At 61.2% G+C, this 16,486-nt stretch overlaps 2 protein-coding genes across 4 annotated transcripts; both read right to left on the reverse strand.

Annotated features, from left to right (window-relative positions):
- Positions 1–369: 369 nt before the first annotated feature.
- On the reverse strand, positions 370–11,376 carry CCDC183 (coiled-coil domain containing 183). Of its 2 annotated transcripts, none has more exons than XM_073890030.1 (14): positions 8,775–11,376; positions 8,139–8,260; positions 7,618–7,695; positions 7,248–7,415; positions 6,940–7,044; positions 5,002–5,124; positions 3,590–3,715; positions 3,437–3,491; positions 2,804–2,904; positions 2,095–2,255; positions 1,657–1,825; positions 1,487–1,570; positions 1,293–1,389; positions 370–556 (listed from the first exon to the last, which is right to left on the reverse strand). In XM_073890030.1, exons 1-14 carry the CDS (start codon positions 8,842–8,844, stop codon positions 438–440), a joined length of 1,578 nt encoding a protein of 525 aa, XP_073746131.1. In that variant the 5' UTR covers positions 8,845–11,376; the 3' UTR covers positions 370–437. The 2 variants fall into 2 exon arrangements, with proteins under 2 accessions (XP_073746131.1, XP_025720626.1); XM_025864841.2 differs by having other exon boundaries at positions 1,460–1,570.
- A 145-nt stretch (positions 11,377–11,521) lies between these two features.
- Positions 11,522–13,467, reverse strand: TMEM141 (transmembrane protein 141). 2 transcript variants are annotated; one of them, XM_025864842.2, is made up of 5 exons: positions 13,323–13,467; positions 12,954–13,020; positions 12,670–12,753; positions 12,287–12,394; positions 11,522–11,752 (listed from the first exon to the last, which is right to left on the reverse strand). In XM_025864842.2, the coding sequence occupies exons 1-5, from the start codon at positions 13,374–13,376 to the stop codon at positions 11,682–11,684; spliced, it is 384 nt and encodes a 127-aa protein (XP_025720627.1). In that variant the 5' UTR covers positions 13,377–13,467; the 3' UTR covers positions 11,522–11,681. The 2 variants fall into 2 exon arrangements, with proteins under 2 accessions (XP_025720627.1, XP_025720628.1); XM_025864843.2 differs by having other exon boundaries at positions 11,522–11,939.
- Between the last annotated feature and the right edge of the window lie 3,019 nt (positions 13,468–16,486).

Here is a 16,486-nt window from a genome sequence, read left to right on the forward strand (position 1 = left end):
GCCAAGGGGGTGCGCGCATGCGCGGCGGGCGCGCGTGGACGCGGACTCGGACTCGGCGCCTAGCGGCACCGCGAGGGCCCTGGCCGGGCGGCGGCGCCGAGGCGTGCGCATGCGCAGGAGGGCGCGGGCGGAGCCGGGCGCCCGGGCGCGGGGCCACATCAGCCGCCGGGCCTGGGGCTGTCCCGAGGCTCTCGGGGCGGGCCTGACACCTCCGCTTCCTCGCTGGGCCCACCCCGCCACCCACCCCTCAACCCCGGACCCACACCCAGTATCCCACCTTCCCGCCGACTCCCCCACGTGGTCCCCCCACTGCCGCGGCCCCCCGGGCTCGTGTCTGAGACTCCTGTGTCCCCCCCGGTGCCCCAGCAGTCCTGGAAAAATGTTTATTTGTTTAACAAAGCGCGGCCGCGGCGCGGGGCAGGGGCTCCTCCTCGGGGTTACTTTCTCTTCTTCTTGGCCACCTTGAGCCTCCCCTCGATCAGCCGCTGGGCCTGCCGCTTGATCTCGGCCCGCGAGGGGACGTAGCTGTGGTCCACGTCTGCGAACTGGAAGGTTTCTAGAAAGGAGGGCGAGGAGGAGGGGAGCCGCGCGCTGCAGCCCCTCTGCTCCAGCGAGCTTGCTTCCACTCTGCTCTGTTGGCCTGCATTCGTCCCAGGGCCAGGTACTAGCTACTTACTCTTATTTTCTCTATTCCTGGTGCCCTGGCATTTGGGGTCTTACACGCTCGGGGGGAGGCTGCCACTCGCAGGGCTGGCCAGTTCTTAGAGAGGGCAGAAGGCTGGCCGCTGCGAGCCGTCTCTCTTGCACACCAACCCGTCCAGAGCCCACACCCGCGACCCCCTGCTTTATCAAACCCTCACACCAAGCCAATATTCCCCCGCCTAAATCAACCCAGGGCCAGGCACCAGGCAACTGGGAACAGCCCTACACCCCAAGCCCACCAGAATTGTTCAAAAAGCCCATCTGAAGCTGTTTGCCCTGTCCCCCACCCCCCCTTTCCTGCAGAAACCCCAACAAAGGTCTAGGCCATTCCCTCGCTCCTGTCTCATCCTCGAAGGCGGTGATGCTCCCATATGTCAGGAAATGTAACAGATTCTCCCTCCGATGGCATCAGCCTTTCCGTGTCCTCTAGGTCACTTCCCTGAATTGAAATCCCATGGGAACAGGGGATACACTCTCTCTGTCCCTGTAGTGCCCCCTGTGCCTCCAGGCTGTCCCGGGCAGACGGAGCCATCCGCCACTCCTCCCCTCCCTGTGGCTGTGTGGCCTGGCCCCCAGCCCCGATCCTGTACCTATCATATCCTCCTCCCGGTCCTCAAGGCTGATCCTGGTGTTCTGCTTCTCCTTCAGAGTCGAGGTCTCCAGGGCATCCCTCACCTTTGTGTCCACCTGCAGGGCACAGGGGACTGTCAGCTCCAGGGGAACGTGGGACGCGTAGGCACACCCAGCCTCCAGCTACCTCCTCGGTGCTGGACAGCATCTGCACTCTGTCAGCCAGGTACAGGAGCTTTGCTTCGCAGTACGCCAGCTTGCTGAACACGTCGAGGCTGTCAGAGAGCGCCACTTCTTTCTGAAGGCCGGGAGAAGGGTCCCGTCTCTCCTCTGGCTTCTCCCAGGGACTCTGTGCAGGCGGCTCCCCCCCACCGCACCTGGTACCTGGGCTGTGGGCAGGGCAATGCCAATCAGCCGGATGAAGAGGTTGTCAATGCCTGTCTGGACGGTCAACAGCAGTTTCTGGCTCTTGGTCATGCTGGAGTAGGCCAGCTGCAGTCTGTCTTCCTCCTCTCTCAGCATGTCGTTCATTCTCTTCTCCACGGACTTGAAACTGTTGCGGAGGATGGTGGCACAGATTCCGGGCTAAGGCGGCCTGAGCCCTGAGCTGAGTGCTGTGCTAGATTCAGGGGCTCCAGAGTTCAGATAGCTCAGGTGTGGGCATGTGGCACCCCTTGACTAGGCCCCTCCAGCCCACCTGCCAGGTACCCACATGCTTGTTGGCAGTGGACACTCTCAGCTCGAGCTGGGCCCCAGCCCACACGGCTGTTCATGGGGACCAGTCGGGGGGGCCCCCGTGGAAGGCAGAGGCCTGGAGGGTACCTGACGGAGCTGGGCGTCTTGCGGAACTTGAGCATTGCCTCCTCCATTTCCAGCTTCTTCATCAAAGCCTCCAGCTTCGCCCACTGCTCCTCACGGTCCTCCATCTGCAGCTTCAGGTTCTCCTCAGTGTTCCTCTGAGCCAGGAACCGGCCAGCGATGTCCTGGTGGGGCCAGTGTGGGGAGAAGCAGAACTGGTTTCTTCTGGGTCCCTCCCCATGGTCAGGAGTGATGCTGACTGTGGCCAGGCACTGGGCGAAGCACTTTAGGTGAGTCAGGGCATGTGACCCACACAACAAGCAGACAGCCCAAGGCAGAAACGAGGGGACCACCCCTGAAAGACTGCCTCGCTTTGAGCCACTTGTCCGAGGATGGACAAGCTTATGTCAGGGCCGAGAATGGGAGCTAAGGCTTACTAATAATAAACCCAGATCGGATTAAACAGAAGGGCCAGGCAGAGGCGGCCTCTCATTGTGGTCCTAGGGGTTTGGGAAGGGACAGGGTTGTAGGTGGAGGTCAGCGCTTGGGTCCTCGAATCCCAGCAGGCTCGTGCAGCCCCTGGAATGTGACTTGGATATGCTAGAGTGCTCTCTACTTTCAGCCGTGGGGGCTGCAGCTCTGTGTCCCTTCATTCAGTAGGCTCAGCCGGGCCTTGGGCTGGGGCCGGGGCTCCCTGCCTTCCCCCACCCCCAGGAGAGCCAGGGAGCAGTACCCAGAGGTGGGAGCACCGCACAGCCGTCTTCACTTTCTCCACCAAAGCAGTCACATCTGTCTGGTACTCGATGTCCGCCTTGGAGGTCTCTCTTTTCCTCACTGGGCAGAGCAGAGGGGAAGGGTGGCCAGCATGCAGGAATGGCGTGGGAGCTCTGCTCAAGGCCACCAGACACTTCTGTGCATGCCCAGGCATCAGGGGAGACTACCAGAGAGCCGGGCAGGTACCCATCAGAGCTACCTGCACTTTTACCTGGCCTGTCCAGGATGCCCCAGGGCAGCTCCATCCAGAAGCAGCCCGGCATGGGGCCTTTGGGGCGCTTCTCAGAGGCAGCCCAAGGGTCCAGGGGCCCGGACTTATCTCTTCTGAGGAATCACTGGGTGATCGAGCCCTGGGGTGCCAGGGGACAGCGGAGGAGCTGGGGGCTTGGCCACACTCGGCAGTGAGCCCAAGGATGTGGGCTGTGGCTGTTGGCACTGAGCCTCTGCAGGTAGAGCCAGGGAGGGGCAGGTGTCTCCCTCACCCTGGCCACTGCAGGTTGCACCTGGCCTCACAGAGACCTGACTGGGTGGCCTGTGCCTGTGCGGGCCTCCCAGGACCCTGGCTGGGGGTGGCAGAGAGCTGAGTGCTCACCTTTCACAGTTTCTGTACCCATCAGATTGGAGGGGAAGTCCAAGTCCCGCCGGCCCTGATAGGAAAGGGAGGACGAAATGAGCAGCACCCTCTGCTGGGGAGCGGGCCACCCAACGTTCCTTGCGCAGCAGTGGGGGTCCCGCAGGGACTTACCCGGCGATACTTCTCACTGGTTTCCTTCGTGTGGATCTTGTCAATCAGCTTCTTCTGCTGATTGAGCCGGTTCTCCCGAGCCCTGCGTTCCTCGATGAAAGTTGCCTCCCTTTGCCGCATGTTCATCTGGGGACACGGGAGGTGGGGCGCGGTTATGTCTCACCGAGGCCCCCATGGTGCTAAATCCAGCATTCAGTTTCAGTCCCCATCTTCTAGATTTGGGAATAGCATTGGAGGCTCTTGGCTGCACCCTTCTTCCTAAACTGTGCCTGCCTGCCAGCTTTCACCACCCTTCCTGCCTTCCACCCCCCTCTCTGGACTCCTCCTCCCATGCTGGGCCTCTGAGGGGTGCCCTGAGGGGTGCCGCCTTCCCCTCTGCCCCTCCTCTGCTGGAGTCGCCCGCCCCAGCTGCAGCCAGGGCTCGGGGACCCCATGTCTCTTTGTAGCCTGGGCTCCCGGCTGCCTCGGCTTGCTCAAGGGGGAGCAATTCCACGTGTCTAAAAAGGAACCTGACATCTTCCCCCAGACCTGGTCTCTTCCCCAGGGTCCTGTTTTGGTGGCTAAACCCATCATCCATCCGCGCCTGGCTATGCTTCCTGGACGCTGCTCTCCCCCTCCCCGTCCACATCTGACACGGCGCTAGACCCCTTTGGGTGACCTTTAGAGACTTCTGGACCCCATTGATGTTTAGGTACCCAGTGCTACCACTGGTCCGTCCCAGGTGACCAGTGTCTGGACTCTGGTTCCCTTGGGTCTCTGCAGCCAGAGCACGCCTGTTTTTGAAATGCAGATCTGATCCCACTGCCCCTATGTCTCCTCCTAGAGCTTCAGGTTGGGTGGGGGGCCAGGATCTAAGCTCCAACCACCCTGCTTCCTCCACTGGCTAACAGGCTCCTCTGCATCTCTGCTCCAGCCACTTGCACCTCCTTTGGCCTGGTTATGCCCCAGGACCTTTGCTGTCCTTCATCTTCCAGGGTTCGGGCCCCTCCGACCTCCAGAGCCCCACTCAAGCATCGCCCCCCTGAGCAGCTAAGTGCCCCAGGGGGGCCCCACATCATCCACTCCTCTCTCTGCAGCACGGGCCAATGAATGTGTGACATTTCTTCATGGACTACTGGATGGCTTCGTACACTGCCCCCTCGTGAGGATGACACATGCCTGACTTGCAGGCACAGACTGGGTGAAGGGATGGCCCCTGCCTGGGCCAGGCACATTTCCTCCTGTGTCTCCCTCCAGGCTTCCGTGTCTGGTGGGACCCTCTGTGTCCAGGGCCATCATGTGTGAGCAGAGCAGGCTCGTGGGGTAGCTAGTGACTGCAGGCAGTGTGGGTTTGGGGTGTTCCTATGGACCCTGGACCAGACAGGTCTGAGAGGGAGCCCTGCGGGACCCCCAGCCCTGGGGCTTGAACTCACCTTGACCTCATCTGTAATCAACATGGCGTCCTGGGACATGACTGTCATGTCTGACAGTTCTGAGCAGTAGTCGCCCACCAGATTCTGCAGCTTGTCCAGCTCTGTGGGGTATCCTACCAGCTCCTACATTGAATGGGGCAAGAACAGGGGTGCCCGGTGGCTCATTTGGGTAAACGTCTGACTTGTGATTTTGGCTCGGGTCCTGACGTGATATCGAGCCCCATGTTGGGCTCCGTGCTGGGCGTGGAGCCTGCTTAAGATTCTCTCTCTTCTTCCTCTGCACCCCCCCACCCCCCATGAATGCTCTTTCCCTAAAATAAATAAATCTTAAAAAAAGAAGGGGCAAGAGCAGAAACTGATGGCCCAGGGGCTATGGGCCAACCAGATGCTGCCCTTCCAGAGTGGACCATCCCTGCCCTCAACTCCTTACCCTGGGCTGTGCGAGCCCTGAGGACAGTGATGGAGTGTCCCACTGTGTGAGAGGTGACCGCCACCCAGGGAGGCTCAAAACACAGATGTGGGGTCAGAGACTCAGGGCTCAAGGCCAAGGCTGCCCTGACCAGCTGGCTGTGGGAACTTAGGAAAGCCACTTAACCTCTCTGAGTGTCCCCATCTGTTGATAATGGTTCTTTCAGAAGGCAGCTGTCAGAATCTACTCAGAAGGTATAATGAGGTATTAAGCTCAGAACCAGCTTCATAAATATCCAATATATCTGACTCTTAGTACTTTGCTGTTAATAACTACAATGTAGAATCTCTGCTAGTTTTTAAAAAAAGTATAGATGATCATGGGAGTTATTTTTGAAAAATGCATATGTTCTGGGGGCGCCTGGGTGGCTCAGTCGGTTAAGCATCCCACTCTTGATGTCAGCTCAGGTGTTGATCTCAGGGTCGTGAGTTCAAGCCCTGTGTTGGGCTCCATGATGGGCATGGAGCCTAATTAAGAAAAAAAATGTGTACGTTCTGAAAAGAGCATGCCCCTGGAGGGACATAATACTCCCAAATGAAGGGGGGCTGGTCCCAGGAGTACAGCTGGAGGGGGAAGGGGTGTGAGGAGGCGGGTCCAGGGAGGCAAGGTGGCAGGGCTTCTGTCTGGGTCTCTAGGGACAGGGTGCTGTGGCAGGAGGCACAGGCAGGAGGACCATGGTGCCTGGCTCTGTGGGCTATGGGCTGAACCTGGGGGGCTGTGACTCCAGCCAGGAGGAGCTGCAATGCCTACCCATGCCACCCTCCTCCCAAACCACACTTGCACCTGTCACCTGCCCTCCGGGGCTCCCCCTGTGCCAGCCTCAGGATGAGGGAATGAGGAGAACTTCCTCACTCTCCCTGCCCCGCCTGCCACAATGCTCCTCGCAGCACCCCGCAGCCCTCCTGTCTTCTGGTCCTCCTCCCCATGGAGAGACCCTGCCTCCCAGCGGGACCGGGGTCCTCCTCCAGGCCTCATCTCCTGGGGCAGGGTGGGCGGCTTGGAAGAGGTGGGCAGCAAGCACGGGGTTACCGGCCTGCTCAGAGGTGACTTGCCCTCTATGATGTTAGGGCACTTTCTGTGGGCTCAGGACCCACCTTTTGTCCTCAGAGGCCAGGCAAATGAGAAAGGATGGGGCAAAATAAAAACACTGAACCATCAAATACATGCAAAAAACCCAAACAATTCTGATATATCCCATAATATGCCTTTTTGAAGAAGCAACTAACAAGTTTCCACATACAGGTACATGGTGCCCCTGCTCAGTGGGGCCCAAAGCAGAGGTCTGTCCTTGGGGCACAGTGGCCTGAGGGAGAGTTGCAGCCCCTTCCCTGCGGGGGGCGGGGAGCGTTGCCCTGCCCCGGAGGCTCCTGTCCCCACTGAGATGCACTGCACCTAGGCTGGGGCCTGAGACTCCTGCGCTCACGGCCAGATGGCTTCCCTGGGCTGGGGTGTGGGGTGAGGGGGCTCACTTTCTTCAGATAATCCAGCAGGTCCACGTACAGCAGGTGGATGTTCTGACTTGTGGTGATCTTGACCATGGTCTTTTCAATGTTGTTCTCAAGCTGGCGGATGACCTGGGGGTGGCCCGAGGGCACACAGTGCTTGGGGACAGACCATCGGAATGCCCGCCTGGAGTCTGACCCTGGAGGATGCGCTTTCTTCCAGGGAAGGAGGGACAGAGAGTGTGTGCCTTTCATCTAGCCCCGCCCCAACGGAGCCCCGCCCATTCCAGAGGCCCCGCCCATCCCACGAAGCCGAGCCCCGCCCCGCCCACCACCTGCAGCATGCGCAGCTCCTCCTTGGTGGCGTCGGGCTGGCTCCTCAAGCTGGCCAGCTCCAGCTGCATGCTCTCCAGCTTCTGACCCCGCCGCCGCACCAGGTGAATCAGCACGTTGTGCACGTTCACGCGGTCGAAGACGTACTTTCTTAGCTTCTCCCGCGCCACCTGTGTCGGGGGGGGGGCACGGCCCGCGCGTGGGTGTGCAGGGGGCAGCGGACCCGAGCGCAGCTGGGCTGGAGGGGCGGGACCCCGGGGATCTGGCCCTCACCCTGCCCGCCACCTGTTCCGCAGCGTCGTTTAGTGGTGGTGGTGGTGGTGGGGGTGCCCTGGCTGGGAGAGGCTGAGGGACCCCCTCCTGCCACCTCACCTCCATGGAGGAGCGGCAGTGCGCCAGCCTCATGGACACGTCCTTCCCGCAAGCCTTGGAAATGGTCCGCTGGTCATCCTGCAGAGCGGCGGATGGCTGAGCTGGGGCCCTGGTCTCTCTGTGTACCCCCAGCCCCCAGTCCCGCCAGGCATTCTCCCCCGGCCTCCTCCACCCTGTGCTGGCCCCATCCGGGTCATCTCAGCTCAGACGCGATGGGAGTCTGGAGAGGACCCAGTCTCCCCTACATGGCCAGAGAGCCGGAGGGGCCCGTGCTGTAGGGGGCAACCCCGAAAAGGACCCCAGTCAGGCCCACCCTGCCTGCCAGGCTTTCGCGAGTGACTGGAGCTAGGGGAATAGGTCCTGGGAAGACCCTCCCCAAGATGCCCCCTGGCTCCGGGGGGAGGGGGGAGAAGAGGAGGTGCCTGCCTTCCACCTGTGTGTGGGACTGTTTCAGCACGTGCATGCCCCCCCCCCCGCCATCCCCAGCCAGGGGTCAGCAGGGAGGGGGCAGGACTGCTCACCTTGTTGGCCAAAACCCAATCTTGGGCTCCGCGTCGGATGTTGCTGCGCAGGAGAGCCAGCAGGGTTTTGTTCTTGGCACGCTTCTCCTTTACCGCTTGGATTTGCAGTGCCCGACATTGCTCTGCGGTGGGGGTGGGGAGCGGAGGGGCAGAGGGGGCCAGGAGGCCAGGATGTGGGCCAAGGGCTGGCGGGATTCCTGAACTGGGGAGGCTCCACACCAGGGAGGCCCAGGGTGGGGTGGGCACGAGAATGCTGCCTCCACAGCCATGGTCCTTCCTCCCACCTCCTAAGGCTCACTGGCTTCAGTGCTCAACAGTGCCTGTGTGGATGGCTCTGCTGGGCAGTGGGAAGGGTGAGGTGGCAGCCAGAGATGGGCACATCCTGGGATCCCTTCCAGACCCACTGGCCAGGGAAGCAGGTGGGTCCTTGCCTGTCCCCTCTGGCTTTGGGGCTCACTGTGCTCGCAAATCTCCCTGAAGCCCCCTGCACGGCCTCCCCTTTGGTCCCTTCTCTTAGATCTGTTGAGGGGGGTGGCCACTAGTCCTTGTTTGCCCTGGACTGGCCCTGTGGTTAAATCTGAAATCCCCTGAGCCCAGAAAGTGGCCAGGCAGGCTGGAACCCGGGGGTGGGCTCACCTTGGAGCCGAGTGATTGTCTTCAGCTCCTGGATCTGCTCGTCCACATCTGCCTCACTGCGCATCTTCATGGTAGCCCTCAGGGTCCTCCAGGGACCCTCTGCATTCCCGCCCTCCCTGTGCTGGGCCTGCTCAGCAGAACTGCATGCACTTCAGATTGTCCCCGGAATCTTGGCCCATTGTGATGAGGGCCGAGGTTCTTGATGTCCAGTTGAGGGAACCCTGGAGATCCTGGGCCGCCCTGCCCCCACCCCCTGCCCCCAGTCAGCCTTGGGGTTGTCCCCTGGATGCATGAGTCTTAGGCTGCTCTGTGCTCAGGAGCACTGCCAGGGTGGAGGCGCCTTCCACAGGGCCACAGTGATTTGGGGTGGTTTGACAGTGTACCCCACACCAGCCCCCTGTACCCTCCCCATCCCCTCCACACCCCCAGGCTGTCTTCCACTGAGCCTCCTAAAACTTCCAATCTCTGCCTTATGGGATCTCCATTCCCTCACCCCACCCCAAGCGCAGACTCTGCACCCTGGGCGACCTGGCTTGTGAGGCCCCGTCTCTCCCTGCCCTTCGCCTGCTGCCTGGAGCCGTCCTGCTCCGCCTCCACTTCCCTGGGGGAGTTCCTGGGTCTAGTTTTAGGTGTCACTTACTCCAGGCGGGGTCATCCCCAGCCCACGCTGCCCTTGGAGTTGTGTGCCCCAACCCGACAGCCTGGGATCCCAGGGTGCATACCAGCTAGGTTACTGTTTCTGGCCACGCTGCCTGAATTGGCTGGGGCTGCCATAACAGAGTGCCTGCCACATCCCACGTGGCTGGAACAGTGGGAATTTATCGTCTCGTATCCTGGAGGGTGGGAGTCTAAGATCGAGGTGCAGCCATTGGACAGGGGCTGCCCCCCACTCAGGAAAACTGCCCAGGCCTGGCCTCATCCCCAGGCCTGGAGGTAGCTGTGCCTCTCCCCTGTGGCTGGGGCATCCAGGTGAGCTAGAACCTCCCACAGGTCACACGACACAGTAGCCCATGGGATCTGTCTCTGAAGCCATGTCCACTCCGAGGCCCGTGCACCACCTAGGACGTCAGTGTTCTGACCAGCGACCTAAACTGATGCCCTCTCTCCCCCAGGAGACCTGGCCAGGCCCCAGGCTCATCCCCTTCCACTTCAGAGGCCACCTGAGTCCCATATCCCAGGCTCTCCACCATCACGCAGACCCTCGGCCTTCCCCACCCTCCCTCAGGCCCCCTGCCCCACCTCGCCCTGCCCCGTAAGTTGCACTGGTGCCTGCCAAGAGCCAAGGTCCCCATCAGCCAGGCAGGGCTGGCTCCTCCTGAGCTAGGAGACGGCTGTCTTCTTGCTGTGTCCCCGCAAGGTCGTCCCTCTGTGCGTGTCTGTGTTCTCCTCCTCTCAGAAGGACACGGGCCAGACTGGATCAGGGCTGCCTCTCATTTTCATGTCATCATTTCTTTCAAGGCCTTGTCTCCAAATACAGTCATATGCTAAGGTCCTGGGTGTTAGGGCTGTGACATGTAAATTTGGGGACACACAGTTCGTAACCATGGCTGTCACCCATATGCTGCCTAAGACCTCACACAGACCTTTTAGCTTTCCTGGTCATTGCCAGTTTTTTAAAAAGTGAGTCTAATCCCATTTAAAACTCCAAGTTCACCTTCTGCCGTCGCTCTGAGACCTCAGGGGTTTGGCAGGACCAGTCACAGGCATGGTCCTCCCCTGTTCTCCCTGGGCCTCAGGCAAAGCCTGCTCACTGTCCCTCAGTATGGGTGCTCCCTTCTTCCTCAGATATACAACCCTTGAATTTTAGCGGGCCACGCGGCTGCCCTGAACAAGGCTGTCTTCCTAGGCACCTTGGCACTGGGTGTACCACATGACTTAGTTTTGGCCAGTGGAATGTAAGCACAAGTGGTGAGTGAACTGTCTTCCTCCCTAGTGACTGGGATGAAGACGCGATGGCTGGAGCTGGCACGGCTGCGTGGAACCATGAGGTGCATCAGGAATAGAGGCCATGACGACAGGGGCAGAATGAATGGAGCCTGGGTCCTTGACCACCTATCAGCCCCGGATCACCCACTTGGACTATTACATGAAAGTAAACCCCAACCCCAGCTCGCTCATGCCATGGTTATCTTGGGCTTCCTGTCATTTTGCCTTCCCACTAACCGATTCCCTGGTGCACAGTAGGTGCTCAATATTCTTCTGAATGACTGGCTAGGCCAAGAGGTGCAGGAGTTTAGCTGGGGCTGGAGCAGCGTGGCCCTGTGTTGTGTACCTTCGGTGTGACTGGGAGGGCAGCTGTACAGGATGATGGATTTACCCAGCTGTTATGTAACATATCCCTGCTTCTCCCTCGGTCGGGTAGTTGGGGCGTGTAGTCCTGTGGACAGAACTCCAGTAAACTAGCTCTGGCCTCCCTCCACCGACCCTCACCTCCTCCTTCCTTGGTGTGAAGTGACTTAACCTGATAGGTGTGTTTGGAATGGTAGGCGGGTAGGCATGGCCACTTCCTGTGCCTTGTCTCTTGGGGGCCAGGTGCTAACTGGCTGCACACCTTCGGCTTTGCTCCCCCGTGGCTAGATGTGTGGAAGCAGACCCCATGTGGGAAGGCCTGTGGAACCGTCTGATTCTGGGGCTGTGTTAGGAGCTGCCCCAGCAGGTGCCCCAGTGTCAGTGTATGGTGCTAAGGTGACATTTGTCTCTCATCTTCTTACTGCTTTGATGTGCTTCCCAGTTGTTTTCAAACTCAGTTGGGAAAACGCAAGGCATTTATTTATCCAGCAACCCCAGCAGCAGCTGTCCCCTCTGACTGTGGGGGACGCCAGGGCCAGACAGGGAGTGTCAGAGCACCAGGGCATGCAGAAGTCCCTTCCACCAAGTGCCCAGGGCCTCTCTGATCCTTTCCAGCTCTTAGTGTCCACCATGTTTCTCACTGTCCTCTGGGAGACCAACCACTGCAGAGACAGCCCCTCTGGCCTGACCTGGGCAGGAGAAAGGTTTGCACAAGGTTGGCAGACCTGGCCATGCATGTGTGCAGGGGACACCATTGGGTCACCTTAGGGTGTGTGTGTGGGGGGGTGAGGCTGAGGTGAGGAGGCCCTGAGGGCTATGTTCTAGAAGTTTCCGGCCCCAGGTCTTCTGCGCCCCGCTGGAGCTCTCCTAGCTGATCTGTAGGAGGCAGAGGGAGACAGTGGAATCACAGCCTAAGCTGCTCACCAGGCCTCTACTAAGAAGGACGCAGGCCTGATGTGAGTCAGCTTGGTGTCTGGCCACTCTTCTTGGGGGGTCCACACTCCTGATTCTGCACCCCCCCATCCCAGGGCCACCCAACCCCTCCTGCACATGGGGCTCAGGAAGGTCTGGCTGTTGCATGCCACCCACTCCCGCCCCTCCAGGATGGACAGGCCACAGGGGAGAGGCCCTGTCCAGCCTACACCTTGAGCCCTGGGCTTCCCTGCCTAAACCTCTGGCCCTGGAGCCTCAGACCCTGCTTCCCGCTGCCCCCGGACTCTCACCTGTGCCCCTGTCTTTGGGGAGCTGCCCCGTCTCCAGGAAGAGCCAAAGGTTGCTGCATCTGTGTGACTCCACTCGGGTCACCCAGTAGCTGGCCACTGAGCCTGTGACTGGGGAGTGGGGTGCAGGGGCCAGTGGGCTGTGGGCCTGGGCCTCTGCACTTCTCAGGGAAAGGGGGCCTGGGCCCAGGCTTCTTCTGGGCAGATGGTGGTGGTGGGCTTGGCAGGACTCCCACCGAGAACTAGGACCCCATCCCAGGAGGTAGGGATGCTGGGACCACAGCTTCCCCACCCCTAGCGGGAACCCGCCCCTGCTGAAGAGCCAGCATCACCTCTGGCAACTCAGGTGCATGTTAAGGCCGTAGGTACAGGCCCTGGGTACCCACCCACGGCCACCAGCACGCTCCACTGGAAGGGGTACGGAAACTTCCTCCGAATGAACATCTGCAGGCCGAAGGTTGCACCGGTGCCTGCCAAGAGCCAAGGTCCCCATCAGCCAGCCTGTCCACGAGGCTGGCGGGGGACCCACCTGGGCGCCCTCTGAGCGCCCGCAGCCCCGGTGAGGCTCCCAGCATCTGAGAACAGCGGCCCGACGCCACCTGCTGGGGACTCAGGGTGAGACAGGAGGGTGAGGTCTCTCCAGACCCCAGGACTTCTGGACCCAGCCTACCTGTGACAAAGGTGAAGATGCCCTTCACGAAGGCCTTCGACTGGCACGCGGCGTACTCCCCCAGTCCCTGGGATGGGGTAGGAGTGAAGGCTCAGTTCCCCTCCCGCTTCTTTCCCAGGCCCTCCTGTCCCTCCTTCGGGCACACACTGGCCGTAAGGAAGGGGACCACTCATCGGGAGGCCCTGGGGGCTTGGACACATCGCACCTGCCTCCATGTCCACCCAGGTTGCACCGATCCCCGTAACAGGAGGGTCCCCCCTCTCTCGGTCCCTCTTCCCTGAGAAGGGTAACCCCCCTCCGAGCCCGCAGCCGCCCCGCTCAGGTCAGCTTCTGAGGTCCGGGGCCCGCGTCCCAGGCCAGCCTTCTCACCGGGTGCTTGGCGGCCACGGTGTCGTCCACCCGGGACAGACCCAGGTTGACCATGGCTAGCAGGTCACCCGGTGCGACAGGGAGCGGAGCCTGCGCAGGACGTGCGGAGGGGCGGGGGCGAACAGGGAGCGGAGCCTGCGCAGGAGGGGCGAGGGCGAGCAGGGGGCGGGGCCTGCGCAGGAGGGGCGGGGGCGAGCAGGGAGCGGAGCCTGCGCAGGACGTGCGGAGGGGCGGGTGCGAGCAGGGGGCGGGGCCTGCGCAGGAGGGGCGGGTGCGAGCAGGGGGCGGGGCCTGCGCAGGAGGGGCAGAGGGGCGGGGACGAGCAGGCAGGAGGGGCGAGGCGAGGCGGGGCAGGGGGCCTGAGAGAGGGTGGGGAAGGCCGAGGGTCTGCGTGATGGTGGAGAGCCTGGGATACGGGACTCAGGTGGCCTCTGAAGTGGAAGGGGATGAGCCTGGGGCCTGGCCAGGTCTCCTGGGGGGGAGAGGGCATCAGTTTAGGTCGCTGGTCAGAACACTGACGTCCTAGGTGGTGCACGGGCCTCGGAGTGGACATGGCTTCAGAGACAGATCCCATGGGCTACTGTGTCGTGTGACCTGTGGGAGGTTCTAGCTCACCTGGATGCCCCAGCCACAGGGGAGAGGCACAGCTACCTCCGGGCCTGGGGATGAGGCCAGGCCTGGGCAGTTTTCCTGAGTGGGGGGGCAGCCCCTGTCCAATGGCCAAGGCTAGGCATTCTGGGTGGGGCCAGACCCCTCCTTTGAGGCTCTGGCCCTACACTAAAGGATATCGACCTTAAAAATAAAAGTTATTGGGGCGCCTGGGTGGCTCAGATGGTTAAGCGTCTGCCTTCAGCTCAGGTCATGGGGATCGAGCCCGGCGTCGGCCTCCCTGCTCGGCGGGAAGCCCGATTCTCACACTCCCTCTACTGTTCCCTGTGCTTGTGCTCTCTCACTCTCTCTGTCAAATAAATAAATAAAATCTTTAAAAAAATAAAAATAAAAGTTATTTTACCAGGAACTATGAGTTTATTGGGGAATAGCAGAGAATTGCAATTCGGGACATGCAAGCTACAGCAAAACCACGGACGAGTCCAACAAACGAAGGGAAGAAACATTACGGAGAAGAAGGAAGTGGGGGGGTTGTTCTGAATCCAAGCCTGTTGGAGAAAAGCAAGCGTTCCGGGTGATGACCTGCAGGGGGTTGATTTCTTGTAGGAGGGACAGTGCACATCTTTCCCTGGTGGGGCCTGGGGCTGATGATTCCTCCTGTCACTGACGCTGCGTGATCTGGCTCCCCCGAAGGCCAGGAGAGCCAGGGCAAACTTGGAGGATGTCGCCTTGTCCTGAGCCCCCAGGCCCACTGTCTTCATTTCTGCACACCACAGGGGAGAGTGGGCTGCGGGCCAGTGTCCTTCCCCAGCACCCCAAGGAGGCCATCCTGTGCTGTCCACGCTCCATTTGCCAGGATGAGCTGCTTCTGCTTTTCCCACCACCTGCCTCCTGCACGCCTAGAGGGTGTGCGTGTGCATGACCTGACGCATCTGAGCCAGCCCTCTTACCTGGACAGGGCCCAGGAGGGAAGAGGCAGAGGAGAGACACGAGGGTCTGGAGAGCAGGCCACCCCATTTCTCCATGCATGCTGCTCCCCGGTGCCAGGTCTGGGTCCCCCACAGCGGCCTGCTCGCTAATGAGTTGGGGTCAGCCCGCTCCTGCCTGGCTGTGCCCTGTCCTGGAGAGCGGGCACCCATTCCTCACAGCTCAGTCTTTCTCCATGAGAAGGGGACCCACGGCAAGTGCAGACACCCCACTTCCTCCCCCTCGGCCATCTGGGCCAATCTGCGTGCCAGCGCCCTTCTCCAACACACAGCGCCCCTCCCTGCCGCACCCCCCCCCACCGCCCCGCCCCGGGCCCTTCTGAGATCAGAGTCACATCACAGGCAGTTGGATGCATGGCTGCCCTGCTGGCCCAGGTAAGCGCTGAGGACTGAGGACACCATCCCCTTCCTTCCCTCCCCCACCCCTCCCAACCCCTCCTTCCCTGCCTGCCCCCCTCCCCCCTCCCCTCTCTCACTCCCCCCATCTCTCCCCCCTCCCCTCTTCCTTCCCCCTCCCTCCAGCCCTCCCCTCCCCTGCCCCACCTCCCTCTTCTTCCTCCTTCCTCTTCCTTACTCTTAGTGTGGCTGCCCCAACAAAACTGGAGGCCCAGCACACGGGAGAACCCCAAAGCCTGAAGCAGGGCAGCTGCCAGTCATCCAGAGGCCAACTGGAGGCAGGAAGTGTGGTCCTTGGTCCTAGAGGCCACCACCTGAGCCCTGCAAGTGCCCACATGACTGCGCGCTCTCAGGCCGGCCATTAGGCGCATGACACACGACCCCAGGACCCCATGTCCTGGCCGCCCTTCACACTGGAGCTGGGGTAGGGTCGCCGTGCCTGCAGCCCGTGGTCAGGGTGCTGATGCTAACTGAGGGGCAGGAGCCCCCATGAAGCCCACTGCAGAGGTGCCCAGCCCTGGCCCATTTCCTGGAGGGCACAGAGGGCACATGCAAATTAGGAGAAAGTGGACAGTGTGTTTGCAGAGCAGCTACCCAGACATGGGTGGGATGCGGGGGACCCTGAGGGCCGGGGCAGGAACCTAGAGCTTAGAGCAGCAGAGCTGAGCACCCCAGGTCAGAGGGTCGGGAGGAGGACCTGTTCTAGCATGTAGAGGGGTGACTGTGTAGGTGAGGCTCCCCAGGGACTATAGGGGGGACCTGGCCAGCACAAAGTAACCTTGATCCCCCTCCCAGCTCCTGCTGGGCCCCCCCTGGGGCGGAGCCCAACTGGGCAGGGGGCTAGGGGGCCCTTGACATCATCCATGCAGTTTGAGGTCCCTCCGTGGTCAGCAGGGTGGAGGCTCGGAAGACCTGGAGATTCTTTCTCCTCCCCCGAGGACAGGGGTCTGGGGTTAGGAAGCTCCCTGGAGGCAGGAACCTGACCAGAGACTGGGCCTGGGGGAGATGGTCAGCAGCTCTGACCAACCTAAACCGGTGAGAGTTTGCTGGAAGGATACTAGGGCTCCTGGATTTGCAGGAAGCTGGAGAACCAAGAGAGTGGGAACGGGGGCAGCTCTGGGGGTCTGGCGAACAGGAACAGAACAAGAACCTCCAGGGGGAAGTGTTGGGTCT

This window comes from Callorhinus ursinus, unplaced genomic scaffold (assembly GCF_003265705.2).
Source record: "Callorhinus ursinus isolate GAN/ISIS: 27379988/994484 unplaced genomic scaffold, GSC_fseal_2.0 scaffold125, whole genome shotgun sequence".
Lineage (NCBI taxonomy): Eukaryota > Metazoa > Chordata > Mammalia > Carnivora > Otariidae > Callorhinus > Callorhinus ursinus.